Source organism: Phyllobates terribilis, unplaced genomic scaffold, assembly GCF_046119375.1.
Source record: "Phyllobates terribilis strain yellow unplaced genomic scaffold, ASM4611937v1 Scaffold_7__3_contigs__length_470593459, whole genome shotgun sequence".
NCBI classification, from domain to species: domain Eukaryota; kingdom Metazoa; phylum Chordata; class Amphibia; order Anura; family Dendrobatidae; genus Phyllobates; species Phyllobates terribilis.
In genome coordinates, this window is record NW_027362767.1 from 403,535,869 (window position 1) to 403,555,111 (window position 19,243).

General features: G+C 43.0%; 1 protein-coding gene across 3 annotated transcripts; it reads right to left on the reverse strand.

The window, feature by feature from the left end:
• Positions 1 to 1,627: 1,627 nt before the first annotated feature.
• On the reverse strand, positions 1,628 to 19,031 carry LOC141155049 (galectin-4-like). Of its 3 annotated transcripts, none has more exons than XR_012247507.1 (6): positions 18,839 to 19,031; positions 13,277 to 13,365; positions 11,546 to 11,751; positions 2,462 to 2,534; positions 2,344 to 2,372; positions 1,628 to 1,887 (listed from the first exon to the last, which is right to left on the reverse strand). XR_012247507.1 is itself a non-coding variant. In XM_073641672.1 (6 exons), the coding sequence occupies exons 1-4, from the start codon at positions 18,881 to 18,883 to the stop codon at positions 2,509 to 2,511; spliced, it is 366 nt and encodes a 121-aa protein (XP_073497773.1). In that variant the 5' UTR covers positions 18,884 to 19,029; the 3' UTR covers positions 1,628 to 1,887; positions 2,344 to 2,372; positions 2,504 to 2,508. The 3 variants fall into 3 exon arrangements, 2 of the variants coding, with proteins under 2 accessions (XP_073497773.1, XP_073497772.1); XM_073641672.1 differs by having other exon boundaries at positions 2,504 to 2,534; positions 18,839 to 19,029; XM_073641671.1 differs by lacking the exon at positions 2,462 to 2,534 and having other exon boundaries at positions 18,839 to 19,029.
• Positions 19,032 to 19,243: the final 212 nt, after the last annotated feature.

Below are 19,243 nucleotides of genomic sequence, written 5' to 3' on the forward strand. Positions count from 1 at the left end.
TATCAGAGGCGTTGTCATTGTACATTTCTATTACAATTGTTTCGCCCCATAGAAATATCGATTAAAGGGAGTGCAGCGCTGATGTCGCTTTCTGTCCTCTTCTAATGCTTTTTCCTTCATGTCATTGCTCCTGTTTGCAAACCCGTGCAGTGACTTGTAGCAAGCTAAGTTCTGCAGTTCCCTAAACATTGGGTGGCCATAACTTTGTAAGGGAAGCAGGATCTGGAACCATTTTAAGGGATCCCACAAGTTAAACCCATAACAGATACACCTTTTAGGCTGAATTCACACTTTAAACAAACCTGGCAGTGCATACAAAAGCCAGAAAAACCTAATGTGTCCTTTCTACAATATCTGTATGTGTGAATCCAGTCTTACAAAAGGCCTTTTTTGGATAACGTAAGGCTCTTCTTCCATGTAGTCATGTAGAAATGCTGTCACCTTGTGGCAGACAGTGAAATTACATATCAGGATCTTGCTCCAATTTCCCATTATTTGGAAGGTCAAATATTACATTAGTTAATTTTATATTTGTTTGAATAATTTTAACCCTTCAACCGCTAAAATCAATTGCTTGAAATTTCGGGACAGGGATCCTTTCGCAATCAATTGATCAAACTCCAGATGGGCAAAATTCAACCACATTTTAATGTCTCTCGAGATTGCAATAGCCAGGCTCCCTATGGTACGGCAATAATGAACTTAGATGGTGACGAGGCGACGTCACACTGAAGGTGCAGCCTAAGTAATGATTGTGCCGCCATTTTTCCGGGATTAGCAGGTTTCACCATGAAGCACTGGCATAAAATCAAAGTAATAGCAGCAGTTTTCATTTTTTTTTATTGGGGTATCTTCTTGTCCAGCACATGTCAGTTCCCATTAAAAGCTTATTTAGAAATTTTGCTTTATAGATTTTATTCTACTGTTAGATAGCGGGGTGCTAGGATATCAATAGCCTATGCCTGGAGAGCCCCTTTAAATATTTCCTTTAATGTAAAAACGTAATAGAGGTTAGTCCCCACTCTCCGGATTTCCCTCTATGTGCCAGAATGGAGAGGAGATCTGGATACATTACATAAATGGATTTTAATTTGACTTGGGATGAGAGAAGCCAGGCCATTTTGGTATAGGGGTATTCCAATCCTGCACATTTATGGGAAGAAAAGGGAAACCCAAAGTGAGTAAGATTCTAGAGGTGAAAGATTAAAAAGATGTCCAATACGCAATGATTGTATCACCAACTGGGAAAAGAAGGATTGGAGAACCCCCATAGACCTCAGTATTGACTATACTAAGATTTGTGGCATCGATAGATGTTTTGCTGTTACATAGACTCCCATTCATCAAACAGTTTTAAATAAAATTTTGCCCTAAAATGGTTTGAATTGGCACAAAGTTTTGTTTCATTGAGCAAAAATGTTTTGACTTCTTGCATTTTTACGCCACCTCCGGCAAGTTATCATAGTACATTTCTTGCTGGAGAGCACAGCAGCTGAAACAAGCCTCTTAATTAATTTTGTGCGTCTTACTCTGACGTCAAAACGCAAGTCTGGATGAATCGGGCCATAGACATTTTTTTTTTTACCCTACATTCTTATTTTATGGATGAGGAATAAAAATATAAAAAAAAATTTAAAAGAAATTTTATTCAGTTAATGTAGATGCTAAAATATTCTGTGTGTGATCTGGGAGATATAGAACAGACATGTATTCAGATAAACACATGGACGATATTGACGTCTCCTTCTACTTCCAGCTTGTCCGTTTGCTGCAGATTTCAGAGCCGGTGAACGAAGTTGAAGCTGTGACATCCATTCATCAAGTGTGCGTAATCTCAATATAAGGAGAAGGGGACTGTCAGATGCCTCGGTTGATAGAGTCTCCCTCCTGAGAACAAAAGGATTGAACATGCTAAAATACAACAGACTGATCATTTTTTCCCCTGACATTTGTGGTTGGGAGAAAGTCAGTACGCATTCATACACAGGTGGTCGGCCATTCCTACTTATATTGGTTGGTTTGGCCGACAATAACCCCTTCCCAACATAGGATATAATGGTATATCCTATGTCGAGTGTAGGTGTATGGAGCGGGCTCATTAGCTGAGCCTGCTGCCTGCTCCATACCAGGCTAGTGCCGGCTATGTAATCACCGATTGCTGCTGTTTAACCATTTAGATGCCACTGCCAATCTCTAACAGTGACACCTTTACGGTACAATTGCCAAGTCCTATTATTCTGACACCCATCGCCCCCTATTCTCTCATTACCACTTTTGTAAGACGATTACAAGAAGCTGATGTGTTGTCTTGGTGGTCCTACTGAAGGAACCCATCACTCTCACCTTTGTACTCCCATTAATCCCGATTAATCCTAGAAAGTAAAGAGAAAAAATAAAGTATAACACATGTATTTTACCACATTTGCAAAAGTTTGAGCTATGAAAATCTAAAATTAATCACCCCATACGGTTAATGCCGTAAGTGAAAAAAAAAAAAAAACACCTGCATCACTGCGGTTTGGTTATCACACCTCCTGCAAAAACAAAAAACAACTATCAAAATGTCATTATGTAGCCTAAATTGGGTAAACTACTGCTTGACAAGGAAAAAAAAAACAAGCCAAAAAATAAAAAACATGTCTCAGGAAATGATGACACAAATCAAAAATAAATTAAAGTTTTTTTTTCTACCACTAAACTATAACATATATATATATATATACAGTACAGACCAAAAGTTTGGACACACCGCGGTTCTCCTGAATCCGGTGATGTTTTTCTTTTCTTCCTGCACCTCTCCGTTCCTGAGATATGGCTTCTTATTCCCTGTATATAAATCAGGTCTTTATAACCAAGTGGGCGTAGTCAACCACTCCTCTCTGTGGGTGAGTTCTTAAGGACAACACTCACTTGGGATAACAAAACTAGACTTATATACAGGGAAGAACGGGCCATATCTCAGGAACGGAGAGGAGCAGGAAGAAAAGAAAAACAGCTCCGGATTCAGGAGAACAGCGGCATTTACACCGGGTAACAAATAAATTACATACAGTACAGACCAAAAGTTTGGACACACCTTCTCATTTAAAGATTTTTCTGTATTTTCATGACTATGAAAATTGTACATTCACACTGAAGGCATCAAAACTATGAATTAACACATGTGGAATTATATACTTAACAAAAAAGTGTGAAACAACTGAAAATATGTCTTATATTCTAGGTTCTTCAAAGTAGCCACCTTTTGCTTTGATGACTGCTTTGCACACTCTTGGCATTCTCTTGATGAGCTTCAAGAGGTAGTCACCGGAAATGGTCTTCCAACAATCTTGAAGGAGTTCCCAGAGATGCTTAGCACTTGTTGGCCCTTTTGCCTTCACTCTGGTGTAGCACCCCATCACTCTCCTTCTTGGTCAAATAGCCCTTACACAGCCTGGAGGATGCTGCAAGATGCTGTGGTAGCCATGCTGGTTCAGTATGCCTTCAATTTTGAATAAACCCCCAACAGTGTCACCAGCAAAGCACCCCCACACCATCACACCTCCTCCTCCATGCTTCACGGTGGGAACCAGGCATGTAGAGTCCATCCGTTCACCTTTTCTGCGTCGCACAAAGACACGGTGGTTGGAACCAAAGATCTCAAATTTGGACTCATCAGACCAAAGCACAGATTTCCACTGGTCAAATGTCCATTCCTTGTGTTCTTTAGCCCAAACAAGTCTCTTCTTCTTGTTGCCTGTCCTTAGCAGTGGTTTCCTAGCAGCTATTTTACCATGAAGGCCTGCTGCACAAAGTCTCCTCTTAACAGTTGTTGTAGAGATGTGTCTGCTGCTAGAACTCTGTGTGGCATTGACCTGGTCTCTAATCTGAGCTGCTGTTAACCTGCGATTTCTGAGGCTGGTGACTCAGATAAACTTATCCTCAGAAGCAGAGGTGACTCTTGGTCTTCCTTTCCTGGGGCGGTCCTCATGTGAGCCAGTTTCTTTGTAGTGCTTGATGGTTTTTGCAACTGCACTTGGGGACACTTTCAAAGTTTTCCCAATTTTTCGGACTGACTGACCTTCATTTCTTAAAGTAATGATGGCCACTCGTTTTTCTTTACTTAGCTGCTTTTTTCTTGCCATAATACAAATTCTAACAGTCTATTCAATAGGACTATCAGCTGTGTATCCACCAGACTTCTGCACAACACAACTGATGGTCCCAACCCAATTTATAAGGCAAGAAATCCCATTTATTAAACCTGACAGGGCACACCTGTGAAGTGAAAACCATTTCCGGTGACTACCTCTTGAAGCTAATCAAGAGAATGCCAAGAGTGTGCAAAGCAGTCATCAAAGCAAAAGGTGGCTACTTTGAAGAACCTAGAATATAAGACATATTTTCAGTTGTTTCACACTTTTTTGTTAAGTATATAATTCCACATGTGTTAATTCATAGTTTTGATGCCTTCAGTGTGAATGTACAATTTTCAAAGTCATGAAAACACAGAAAAATTTTTAAATGAGAAGGTGTATCCAAACTTTTGGTCTGTGCTGTATATATATATATACACATACATACATACACTGTAAGAACTGTAAGAACACGTCAGGTAAGTGGTCGATATCGTGTATGTATCACTGAGGTGACTGGCCTTGGTGATGAAAATCCCAGGAAGTCTGTACCAGTAACACTAGATTACTGAGTCGTTTGTTTAAGTAGATATTCTGGGTCCAGGATTTAGGAGTGACAGAGAGCCTGGGTGGGAAAGATTGCTCTCATACTCCAACCCGGGCCTTACAGGCCTAATAAGAGGTAACCGAGACAGCTCAGAGTGTGTTCTGTGCTAGGGGTGAACAGTTGTGTTTCTTGGGGAAAGCATTTAAAGCTGCTTGAGCTCCTACTGCATGTGACACCAGGATTGGTGGGACCATACACTTATTTTGTTTTGCCTTGCCTGAAGAAAAGACTGTCTCTGTTATATCCTATTGTGCTGAAGAAAGCAATTTCAGTGTAAGTGCAGGAAAATGCAATAATCGTTACTTTGTTTTAAGACCAAGACCTGAAATTAGTGCCTACTTCTGAGCTGAAACCTCACAATAATATATATCACATACCACATTGCAAATTATTATGCAAATTGGATTTAAATGTCATAAGGATGTAATTTTAAAGCTCTTTGGATCACTAAAATCAATCTCAAACACTTGTGATAATTAATTTGCCAGATGAGGCCCAATTGAAGAAAAACATTTTAAGAAGGGAGTTCCACATTATTTTGCAGCCACAGGTTTCAAGCAATATGAAAAAGAAAAATGATCTCTCTGCTGCCGAAAAGCATCATATAGTGCAATGCCGTGGACAAGGTATGAAAACATTAGATATTTCCTGAAAATTTAAACGTGATCATCGTACTGTGAAGAGATTTGTGACTGATATAGAGCACAGAGAGGTTAGTGCAGATAAAGGCATAATAAGGAAGGTTTCTGCCAGACAAATTCATCAGATGAAGAGAGCAGCTGCTATAATACCATTACAAAGCAGCAAAGGGGTAGCTGAAGTAGCTGGTGCCTCTGGAGTCCCGCAAACTTCAAGGTCTAAGATCCTTCAGGGCTTGCAGTTGTGATTAAACCTACTATTCAGCCACCCCTAAATAGAAACAATTGCAGTGGCCCACACATACATGAATACTAATTATAAAATAGTCTTGTTTACTGATGATATCCTGCAACCCTGGATGCTCCAGTTGGTGGAGTAGTGGATGGTTGGTGGATGGCCACCATGTCTCAACAAGACTGTAACGTCAGCAAGGAGGCGGCGGAGTCATGCTTTGGGCCAGAATCATGGGGAGGGAGCTAGTAAACCCCTTTAAGGTCCCTGAAGGTGTGAAAATAATCTCAGCAAAGTATATAGAATTTCCGACTGACCACTTTCTTCCATGGTACTAAAAGAAGAACTGGGCCATCTGTAGCAAAATCCTCTTCAAGCTGACAATGATCCATCTCATGCTGCAAAGACCTCCGAGTCATTGGCTTCTATGGGCATAAAAGGAGAGAAACTCATGGCATGGCCCTCCAGTTTCCCCTGGCCTCAACCCTATTGAGAACCTTTAGAGTATCCTCAAGCAAAATATCTATTAGGGTGGGAGGTTGTTCGCATCAAAACAGAAGCTCTGGGAGGCTAGTCTGACATCCTGGAAAGTAATTCAAGCCAAAACTATCCAAAAACTCACAAGTTCAATGGATGCAAGAATTGTGAAGATGATATCAAAGAAGGGATCCTATGATTACCGTGTAATTAAAATGTTTTTGATTGAAAAAGCTTTTGATTTCAGTAAATGTGACCTCTTAAAAGGGAACCGGTCACCACTTTTTGAGCCAATGAACAAATGCCACCACCTTTATGTGCTCCCATGCTGCATCCTACAAACGTGCCTATCAGCTCCGGACTCCCCCCTGTATACCCCAAAAATACCATTTGATATGCTACCGCTCTGTATGTAAATAAGGGTGGTCCGGTCCGATGGGCATCATCTGTCCCTCCTCTCTGCTGCTAATCGTGTCCTCCTGCTTTGATTGATGTGAATGACGCCTATGATGTCGCTATGCGCAGGAAAATCAGAGAAAAATATTGTTTGCATAATAATTTGGAACACTGTGTGTACGTATATATACTTTACAATTTTGTTTTTGCTGTAACTGGAATAGCAGTACTGGGACCACCACTGATACCTTTACTGGTACAGAAGTGGGCTTTGAATATTTGCCCCTAGTATATGGATAGAGATTGGGACAGGTGATTGGATTATCTCTATTATAACACTACAGGTCCTTATTGACACTTACGTCCTTTGCAGCAGGTCATTTGCCTACGATGCTTATCTCCTAGTACTGCGATGTCGCCCCCCACCTGCAGCCAGTTCACTTTCTCAAGAGGAATTCTATGTCCAAATTCATAGAAAGGGGCGCCATTTGCAAACACCTGCAAAGGGGGAAGATGATTGACAGGGCCGGCTCCAGGTTTTTCTGGGCCCCGGGCGAAAGAGTCTCAGTGGGCCCCTTTAACACATACCACGATTCATGATGCAGAGATACAGCGGAGAAATATATATATATATATACAGTACAGACCAAAAGTTTGGACACACCTTCTCATTTAAAGATTTTTCTGTATTTTCATGACTATGAAAATTGTACATTCACACTGAAGGCATCAAAACTATGAATTAACACATGTGGAATTATATACTTAACAAAAAAGTGTGAAACAACTGAAAATGTCTTATATTCTAGGTTATTCAAAGTAGCCACCTTTTGCATTGATGACTGCTTTGCACACTTTTGGCATTCTCTTGATGAGCTTCAAGAGGTAGTCACCGGAAATGGTCTTCCAACAATCTTGAAGGAGTTCCCAGAGATGCTTAGCACTTGTTGGCCCTTTTGCCTTCACTCTGCGGTCCAGCTCACCCCAAACCATCTCGATTGGGTTCAGGTCTGGTGACTGTGGAGGCCAGGTCATTTGGCGTAGCACCCCATCACTCTCCTTCTTGGTCAAATAGCCCTTACACAGCCTGGAGGTGTGTTTGGGGTCATTGTCCTGTTGAAAAATAAATGATGGTCCAACTAAACGCAAACCGGATGGAATAGCATGCCGCTGCAAGATGCTGTGGTAGCCATGCTGGTTCAGTATGCCTTCAATTTTGAATAAATCCCCAACAGTGTCACCAGCAAAGCACCCCCACACCATCACACCTCCTCCTCCATGCTTCACGGTGGGAACCAGGCATGTAGAGTCCATCCGTTCACCTTTTCTGCGTCGCACAAAGACACGGTGGTTGGAACCAAAGATCTCAAATTTGGACTCATCAGACCAAAGCACAGATTTCCACTGGTCTAATGTCCATTCCATGTGTTCTTTAGCCCAAACAAGTCTCTTCTGCTTGTTGCCTGTCCTTAGCAGTGGTTTCCTAGCAGCTATTTTACCATGAAGGCCTGCTGCACAAAGTCTCCTCTTAACAGTTGTTGAAGAGATGTGTCTGCCGCTAGAACTCTGTGTGGCATTGACCTGGTCTCTAATCTGAGCTGCTGTTAACCTGCGATTTCTGAGGCTGGTGACTCGGATAAACTTATCCTCAGAAGCAGAGGTGACTCTTGGTCTTCCTTTCCTGGTGCGGTCCTCATGTGAGCCAGTTTCTTTGTAGCGCTTGATTGTTTTTGCAACTGCACTTGGGACACTTTCAAAGTTTTCTCAATTTTTCGCATTGACTGACCTTCATTTCTTAAAGTAATGATGGCCACTCGTTTTTCTTTACTTAGCTGCTTTTCTCTTGCCATAATACAAATTCTAACAGTCTATTCAGTAGGACTATCAGCTGTGTATCCACCTGACTTCTGCACAACACAACTGATGGTCCCAACCCCATTTATAAGGCAAGAAATCCCACTTATTAAACCTGACAGGGCACACCTGTGAAGTGAAAACCATTTCCGGTGACTACCTCTTGAAGCTCATCAAGAGAATGCCAAGAGTGTGCAAAGCAGTCATCAAAGCAAAAGGTGGCTACTTTGAAGAACCTAGAATATAAGACATATTTTCAGTTGTTTCACACTTTTTTGTTAAGTATATAATTCCACATGTGTTAATTCATAGTTTTGATGCCTTCAGTGTGAATGTACAATTTTCAAAGTCATGAAAATACAGAAAAAGCTTTAAATTAAAAGGTGTGTCCAAACTTTTGGTCTGTACTGTATATATATATATATATATATATATATATATATATATAATATATATATAATATATATATAATCTTTGCATTGTACTATATATATATATATATATATATATATATATATATATATATATATAGTACAATGCAAAGATTTCACCTCTTACATTACATGAGTGATATCTATTGTAAATTCCACAATAGCTCAGAAACCGGTGAATCGCTCCACACAGAATACTGGCCCCCATATAAGGCTCCATACGGAATACTGGCCCCCATATAACGCTTCATACGGAATACTGGCCCCCATATAAGGCTCCATATGGAATACTGGCCCCCATATAAGGCTCCATACGGAATACTGGCCCCCATATAAGGCTCCATACGGAATACTGGCCCCTGTGTAAGGCCCCATACAGAATACTGGCCCCCATGTAAGGCTCCATACGGAATACTGGCCCCCATATAAGGCCCCATACGGAATACTGGCCCCCATATAAGGCCCCATACGGAATACTGGCCTCCATATAAGGCTCCATACGGAATACTGGCCCCCCATATAAGGCTCCATACGGAATACTGGCCCCCATATTATGCCCCATACGGAATACTGGCCCCCATATAAGGCTCCATACGGAATACTGGCCCCCATATAAGGCTCCATACGGAATACTGGCCCCCATATAAGGCTCCATACGGAATACTGGCCCCCATATAAGGCTCCATACGGAATACTGGCCCCCATATTATGCCCCATACGGAATACTGGCCCCCATATAAGGCTCCATACGGAATACTGGCCTCCATATAAGGCTCCATACGGAATACTGGCCCCCATATAACGCTCCATACAGGATACTGGTCCCCTTATAAAGCTCCATACAGGATACTGGCCCCCATATAACGCTCCATACAGGATACCGGTCCCCTTATAACGCTCCATACAGGATACCGGTCCCCTTATAACTCTCCATACAGGATACTGGCCCCCATATAATGCTGCATGCAGGCTGTTACCCCCCACATAATGCCCCATACCGGCTGTCCCCCCCTTATAATGCTCCATGCAGGCTGTTACCCCCCACATAATGCCCCATACAGGCTCCCCCCTTTTAATGCTCCATGCAGGCTGTTACCCCCCACATAATGCCCCATACAGGCTGCCCCCCCTTATAATGCTCCATGCAGGCTGTTACCCCCCACATAATGCCCCATACAGGCTCCCCCCTTTTAATGCTCCATGCAGGCTGTTACCCCCCACATAATGCCCCATACAGGCTGCCCCCCCTTATAATGCTCCATGCAGGCTGTTCCCCCCCACATAATGCACTATGCAGGCTGCCCCCCCCCCTTTATAATGCCCCATGCAGGCTGTTCCCCACCTTATAATGCCCCATGCAGGAAGTCACCCCCCCCTCTATATAATGCCCCATGCAGGATGTCCCCCCCTCTTTATAATGCCCCATGCAGGATGCCCCCCCTCTTTATAATGCCCCATGCAGGATGCCCCCCCTTATAATGCTCCATGCAGGCTGTTCCCCCCCACATAATGCCCCATACAGGCCCCCCCCTTTTAATGCTCCATGCAGGCTATTACCCCCCCCACATAATGCCCCATACAGGCTGCCCCCCCTTATAATGCTCCATGCAGGCTGTTCCCCACCTTATAATGCCCCATGCAGGATGTCACCCCCCCCTCTATATAATGCCCCATGCAGGATGTCCCCCCCTCTTTATAATGCCCCATGTAGGATGCCCCCCCCTCTTTATAATGCCCCATGCAGGATGCCCCCCCCTTATAATGCCCCATGCAGGATGTCACACCCCCCTCTATATAATGCCCCATGCAGGATGCCCCCCCCCTCTTTATAATGCCCCATGCAGGATGCCCCCCCCTCTTTATAATGCCCCATGCAGGATGCCCCCCCCTTATAATGCTCCATGCAGGCTGTTACCCCCCCACATAATGCCCCATACAGGCTGCCCCTCCTTATAATGCTCCATGCAGGCTGTTCCCCACCTTATAATGCCCCATGCAGGATGTCACCCCCCCTCTATATAATGCCCCATGCAGGATGTCCCCCCCCTCTTTATAATGCCCCATGCAGGATGCCCCCCCCTTCTCTTTATACTGCCCCATGCCTCCATACATTAAAAAAAAAAAAATCAAATACTCACCTCCCTTCTCCTCACCTGCTACCTGCTGCCCGCTGCACGGGTCCGAACGCCAGCGTTGTCGGTGTCTTCCCGCTCAGCGCTCCCTGTGACGGCCAGGGGAGGGCGCGGTGTAAAGACGTCACCGCGCCCTCTGACCTGAGACGTCACAGGGAGCTCAGAGCAGGAAGACAGCTGATCTGCAGAGGCACAGGGAGAGGTAAGTATCCAGCTGCCGGGGCCCTGAGCAAGCGGCGGAGAAGGGCGGGCGCTGACACCGCTCTCCTCCGCCCATAGCCCAGCGGGGTGCGCGACCGCCAGTGGGCCCCTCTGCCTGCTCAGGGCCCCGGCATTTGCCCGGGTGCGCCGGGTGCTGACGCCGGCCCTGATGATTGAGGTTACCAAATTCCTATGTTACAATGGTGCTCGAGTATAAGCATAGAAATTGGATGCCAAATGCAATTTTTTTGGTGATTTAAAAAGTCCATGGGGAAAACTCAGTCTGAGAAACCAGGTCCAGACCTACTGAATTTTATACTTTTTTACCTTTTCTTTGCACTAAAACAAGCAACTCCGGAGACCTTTCGCACTTTACAATATGGAGAAAAGTACTGGGTCACCTACACATGGCACCTTCACAAGCTCAACAGTTCTCTGTTATAACACCCGTGTCCATCTTACCTGATCGTTTGTTTTTTGTAACCTCAATCATGATGTTGAAGACTTTCCCAGACTTGAAAGGCATTTCTTTCTTAATCTCCTCTGTCCCCCAAGCTTCTCCATGTCTTGAGTTAAAGCCCACCTTGTCAGGGCCATCATATGGAGCGTTCATTTGGAGGGCAATGCCTGACGTCTTCTCTGGTCCGGTTGCAAAGTGGATAGAAAACCTTGACCAATCAAAAAGAGAATAGGAAGGAATCAATACAAAATAATAGACTAGAAAAATACAAAGCGGTAAAATATGGAGTGGCACCTCTGTATCTAGTGAATCACCGGCGGGGTTGGTTAGTGCGGAATGTCATGCTGCCATATCTTCCTGCTATATGGTTGGTCCCAAAGGAGCTTCTTGATTATGGCCATAAACTAGAGATTTTGACCATTTTGCTGACCATCATTACTGTTCATGACAGGTGTTGACTGATGGGAGATCTGTTGAAATATTGATCTGCTGGGTTCCATTTTGTCGGTTGCCGTAGTAGAAAAGTTGTTCGATGAAGAATAATAGATTTGCCTCCCATCAATGGAAGTCCAGACTAAAGCCCTCATTCACAATAGACTAACATCGTCTAAGCCCACTGATATCAGGTTCAACCAACAGGCTAAAGTGTTCGGGGCCCACTGAGAGGTGATATCGGGGCAGATAAGGAACCGGCATGCTCGATTGCTGACTACCGATCCTTTGGTTCTCTAAGAGATAAGCCACCGCCAGAGATGTTTGACAGCAAATTTCTCATAGAGAAAACAGTAGTGCCTGGCAGAGGGAGAGCTCCTGTGTATCGGAGAGCCGGACAAAGTAGTTGGTGGCCTGACGAGCATTTGGCCGACACCTATCTAATGTGTTTGGGTGGAGACTTAAGCGACAGATCACAACATGGAAGGTTTGATGATTTTGTCCAAGTACTATTATTTATTACGATCGGCATTTTTGGCCAAGATCGGCATTTTTGGCCAAGATGGCAACTTCCACAGGCCACCCATGGGTGACAAGTTCATAGAAAATGATGATCTTAAAGAGGACCTGTCATCAGATCAAAAGTGCCTAGTTTTTGCTCTTATTTTATTGCTTCTTTTCCCCGGAGTATTCATTTTTTTTTTTCTTTTTAAAAATCTGCCATACGTTTCCAGAGTTATCAACCTTTTATATGTGCCAAGTTTTTATGGTCTTCAGTAAAGGGGTGTGGCTCTTAGCATAAAGACACGCCCCAGAGGACCTGCGAGCCACGCCCCCTTAGAAGAGACAATAAACTGTAGCGCTAAATAAAAAGGCCCATATCTCTGTAGCCGTATGGAGGAGTTAAAAAAAAAGAAAGAAATTGAATACACAAGAGGAGTAGTAGGAATAAAATAAGAGTTAAATCCGGGCACTTTTGATCTGTTAGCAGCTCCTCTTTAAGACAAGCATCAACACTGCTGCTGACTTCTACCTCAAATAGTAAGCTGAATCTTTAAATTTTAATCTATAAGATATTTGTGACTCCCTTCTATCTAGAATATGAGCGAAAGTTTAATAATTAATCTATGATAGTCCAAGAAACATATGAGGGTTGGATGAAAGGAACCAGAAAAAAACAACAACCTAGAATTGTCGTTGCTCACTCAAATGTTAACTTTTTTTATTATTTATTTTTAATAAATATCATTACTAAAAAAAAATTTAAAAAAGTTAAAAGATGATGCATAAAGCTGTCTTACTTGTTATGTGTACTGGGAAGCATGGCCTTAACAACCACATACATCCCCACCCGCAGGCCTCCAGCTATCACAGTGGTATAAAGGACGGGCTGCAACAAATCACAGAAATAGAAGGGATCAGGATTAGAAATCTTACTGTCATTTTTTTTTTGCTTTTACTACAAACCTCAAATCAATGTAAAAATAATTTAAAACTTAAAGGGAAATATAAAAACTTGAGTCGTCTTTCTGCATTTAGCCAATTACAGATTTTTGGGTATGTCCACACGCAGCTTGTTTTAAAGTTTGTTTTTTTTTCCTGTAGAAAACCGCATCAGAAATTACGTGCGCTTTTTGCTGCTTTTTATATATATTTTTTTTTGCTGCTACGACATTTTCATCTCAACGGGGAAAAACGTCAGTAAAAATGCTTAAAAAATTGACATGCTGCTCTTTTAAAAAAAAAAAAGTACCCCAGTTCAAAAATTGCATAGAAAAAAAGCGCACTGCGTGAACGAGATTTTAGAAATATTTCACATTTTGTTGTTGATGTCAAATATTGCATTTTTTTCTGCATGAACAAGCACAGGAAAAGCAGCTTTTGGGCACTTTGCACCCATGATGCAAGCTCCGGCCAGCCCTCCCTATTGGAGAGCACAATCCTACCAGTAGGTGGAAAGGACTAGAGATGATGAAGTGTTCTCATTAAGACCCTCTCCGTCACCATGACATATTATCCGATGGCCTTTTTATGTGTTGCGAAACTTGACGGGTGCGACTCGCTGCTTCTTTTATTTTGCAGTTCTTGCTATCCACCAGACATATTTCATACAGGGTGTGCCACCAAACTTGCATAGATTCAGGATCAGAATGGTCCACCAGAAGATCATCTGGTGGGCGCAGACTCTTAAATCCCCCATACACATTATATGGCTGTTGGCTAAACGATAGTCCTGCCGATCAGTCGGCCGGCAGCTAGCTCTCACGACTCTCCCATACACAGGAGCTCTCTCTCAGCTGAGCACTCCGGTGTTCTCTATGAGAAAAAAAGGATCAGCAGTCCATAATCAGACATGTTGGATCTTTATCTCCCTCAACATCATGTCAGGTGAGATTCAGGAGAACCTATACACATTTAACTGTTGTTGGCCTAACCATCGACATCTTTGTGTTCGCCCAATGTTAGTCTAATGTACAGTACAGACCAAAAGTTTGGAGACACCTTCTCATTTAAAGATTTTTCTGTATTTTCATGACTATGAAAATTGTACATTCACACTGACGGCATCAAAACTATGAATTAACACATGCGAAGTTATATACTTAACAAAAAAGTGTGAAACAACTGAAAAGGTTCTTCAAAGTAGCCACCTTTTGCTTTGATGACTGCTTTGCACACTCTTGGCATTCTCTTATAAAGAGGGGGGGGGGGCATCCTGCATGGGGCATTATATAGAGGGGGGGGTGACATCCTGCATGGGGCATTATATAGAGGGGGGGGGGGAATCCTGCATGGGGCGTTATAAAGGGGGGGGCAGCCTGCATAGTCCATTATGTGGGGGGGAACAGCCTGCATGGAGCATTATAAGGGGGGGACAGCCTGTATGGGGCATTATGTGGGGGGTAACAGCCTGCATGCAGCATTATATGGGGGCCAGTATCCTGTATGGAGAGTTATAAGGGGACCGGTATCCTGTATGGAGCGTTATAAGGGGACCGGTATCCTGTATGGAGCGTTATATGGGGGCCAGTATCCTGTATGGAGCTTTATAAGGGGACCAGTATTCCGTATGGGGCATAATATGGGGGCCAGTATTCCGTATGGAGCCTTATATGGGGGCCAGTATTCCGTATGGAGCCTTATATGGGGGCCAGTATTCCGTATGGAGCCTTATATGGGGGCCAGTATTCCGTATGGAGCCTTATATGGGGGCCAGTATTCCGTATGGAGCCTTATATGGGGGCCAGTATTCTGTGTGGAGCGATTCACCGGTTTCTGAGCTATTGTGGAATTTACAATAGATATCACTCATGTAATGTAAGAAGTGAAATCTTTGCATTGTACTATATATATATATATATATATATATATATATATATATATATATATATATTTCTCCGCTGTATCTCTGCATCATGAATCGTGGTATGTGTTAAAGGGGCCCACTGAGACTCTTTCGCCCGGGGCCCAGAAAAACCTGGAGCCGGCCCTGCCAGATCAGACTCCTCTAAGTGCAGACCCCAGGCCAAATTCCTTCTAAGTACAAGACCCCAGACCAGTCTCCCTAAAGTCTGTAAACACAGACCCCAGACCAGACACCTCCTTAATACCAACCACAGACCAGACTACCTGCACTATAAAGACCCCCAAACTATCCCTAAAATACAGTCCAGGATCAGATTACCTCTAAATTAAAGATCTCAGACCAGACTACCCCTCAGATGCAGACCACAAACCAGGCTCCCCATTACCACATACCCCAGACCAGACGTACAGATAGTCACCCCTCTCTTTTCTTGCTCCGCTCTGTACTCCCAGGGCAGCTGCACAATAAGATAGGCAATGGCCTCCATAAGTGAAAAATAAGTGCAAGAACGAGAAAGGCTGAGAATATTTGGCACCCCGGAGATTTAGCTGCACTCCCAGGAGTCATGGTGTTCTTCCCTTTCTTGGGAGGCCTCCCTGATATTCTAGGTGAACTTTTCAGGCTCTATAGACCAATATGACCACAATCTCTACATCCCTGCACTGTATGAATCTACTGCATAATAAAAGCAAATGCAAAACTTTTTGGGTACCCACGATAGGGTGGAACACAGGTACCCCATAACGTATTAATCTCCTAGTGTTTACAGTACAAAAAATATCTGGGTGCGGCCGTGTCTGGTGCCTCATTCCTCTCATTAGTTGCAGTAATAATCTTCAGTATTTTATACAATTGGGTTCAGCGGATTGTGTCCTAGAATAACATTTTTTTATATTTCTTTGTAAAAGGTATAAAAGCTTTCCTATCTGCATGTGACATCGGCTTTCAATGTCTATATCAAACTACTCATGACAGTTAAAGCACCTCTCCAGCGTTTTCTTTTATTGCAGCCCTGCTCCTGCCCATAGTCTTATACTTACCAGTCGCTGTCTTCTCCTGTTCTTCTTCTGAAAACGGTTGTGGAGCCATAATGGTGGGGCATATTACTGGGTGTGGGGAGATAGTGGTGGGGCATATTGCTAGGGGTGGGGAGATAATGGTGGGGCATATTGCTGGGTGTGGGGAGATAGTGGTGGGGCATATTGCTCGGTGTGGCGAGATAATGGTGGGCATATGCCTGGGTGTGGGGAGATGCCAATGAGCTACTCTGCTGTAAACAGGTTACTTATACACAGTTGAAACCAGAAGTTTCCATAAACTATATAAAAAGACACATCTGCATGTTTTCTCAATATCTGACATGAAATCAGAATAAACCTTTCCCATTTTAGGTTAATTAGGATTATCATAATTTTTAATATTTGCCAAATGCCAGAATAATGAGAATGTTTTAAGGCATTTTTATTACTTACTGCAAAGTCAAAAGTTTACATACACTAAGATTACAATGCCTTTAAACAATTCTGGACTGCCCATATGATGATATCATGTGTTTGGAAACTTTTTTGCAACCCCTGAGTTAATTATAGACACACCTGTGGATGTATTTTAATGCACACCTGAAACACACTGCTTCTTTGTTATCATGGGAAAGTCTAAAAAAATCAGCCAAGATATCAGGAAGAGAATTGTGGACTTGCACAAGTTTGGCTCATCGTTGGGTACAATTTCAAGATACCTGAAGGTGCCTCATTCATCTGTACAAACAATTATACGCAAGTACAAAAAAGATGGGAATGTCCAGCCATCTTACCGCTCAGGAAGGAGACAGGTTCTGTGTCCCAGAAATGAACGTGCTTTGGTCCGACATGCATATCAACCCAAGGACAAAAGCAAAAGACCTTGTGAAGATGATGGCGGAAGCTGGTAAGATTGTGTCAATATCCACAGTGAAACGAGTACTGTATCAACATGGGCTAAAAGGTCAATCTGAAGAAGCCATTACTCCAAAAGAAGCAAAAAAGCCAGATTAATATTTGCAAATGCACACAGGAACAAAGACCTTAATTTTTGGAGACATGTCCTGTGGTCTGATGAAACTAAAATTTAACTTTTTTGGCAGAATGACTATCGTTATGTTTCGAGGAAAAAGGGAGAAGCTTGGAAGCCTAAACACAACATCCCAACTGTGAAACATGGGGTTGGCAGCATCATGTTGTGGGGTTGTTTTGCTGCAGGAGGGACTGGTGCACTTCACAAAATAGATGGCATCATGAGAAAAGAAGATTATGTGGCAATACTGAAGCAACATCTCAAGACATCAGCCAGTAAATTAAAGCTTGGGCGGAAATGGGTCTTCGAAATAGACAATGACCCGAAGCATACTGCCAAAATGGTAACACAGTGGCTTAAGGATAACAAAGTCAATGTTTTGGAGTGGCCATCACAAAGCCCTGATCTCAATCTTATTGAAAATTTATGGGCAAAACTGAAAAGGCTGCGAGGAAGACGACCTACAAACCTGGATCAGTTACACCAGTTTTGTCAGGAGGAATCGGCCCAAATTCCCACCAACTATTGTGAGAAGCTTGTGGAAGAATATCCCAAACGTGTGACCCAAGTCATTCAGTTTAAGGGCAATGGTACCAAATACTAATGAAATGTATGGAAACTTTTGACTTTGCAGTAAGTAATAAAAATGCCTTCAAACATTCTCTCTCTAATTATTCTGGCATTTGGCAAATATTAAAAATTATGGTAATCTTAACTGACCTAAAGCGGGAAAGGTTTATTCTGATTTCATGTCAGATATTGAGAAAAACATGCAGATGTGTCTTTTTATATAATGTATGGAAACTTCTGGTTTCAACTGTATATAGACTTTTCTTCCCAGGTGAAGAAGTCTAGGTGTTGCACGGCTGGCATAGTATGTGAGCACCGAGAATCTGGCAGGAACCAGCTCTTAATTTCATGGTTAGGAGGTTATGATACACACATGATACTGTTATTGTATAATTTTAGGCTGTTGCTCAGGTCCAGGAAAATTCACAGATAAAATTATGACCATAAAAAGGATGTGGATTCCCCTCTTTCTGCCATTCTAGAATAAGTAGGGTGTGGCGCGAGTTCTCTCTGCTTCGTCCCTTCCATTCTCTGACTATCAGTCACTTTACTTTGTAGACCGCTGTGCAGAAATACTCCACCAATAGGCAAGGAGTAGGAACAAGCAGAGTTGTGACCCCAATCTATACAGAAGGGGCAGCCAGATCCCTCCTGCATGCACCCAAAACCAGCAGCTGCTAATACTGTCCGGATGGTAGATCCTAATATACTGCACTACTGGGGTCCATGAAACTTGCCCGATATCTGCTCATTTTGAAAAATGATGAAAGCATTGAAATGAAGGAACAATATATTATTATCAGATATTGTTATAGTGTTATTATATCATTGCAGTTTAATTAGACAATCTGAAGGCCAGGTAGTTGGTACTCACGGGGTTGAACGCAGGTTGATAGCCTGGAGCTGGTACATACGCCATGTTTACTGCTATAAAGTCTTGCTCAATAGAAAAGTTTCAAGAAGATGAAAGATGCTTTATATCCGGAGAGAAGGGGTAGGGCCGGTGCCTGGAGCATATCCCCGAAAACCGGAAAATCCACTTCGTGCCACGAGCCACTAACCAAGAGAGACTCCTGCTGGAAGACACACAGTGTTAGGTCACGGCCCCACTATCAGTATCTGGTCAGTATTCGGTCAGTGTTTTTTTTCTCAGGAGTGAGAGCAAGAACCAGGTGAGGAACAATCCGAGAAAAGGTATAATAGAAACAAGTCACCAATTCTGCATTTATCACCCACTCCAGGTTTTGGCTCCCACTCCTGAGAAAAAATACTGACCAAG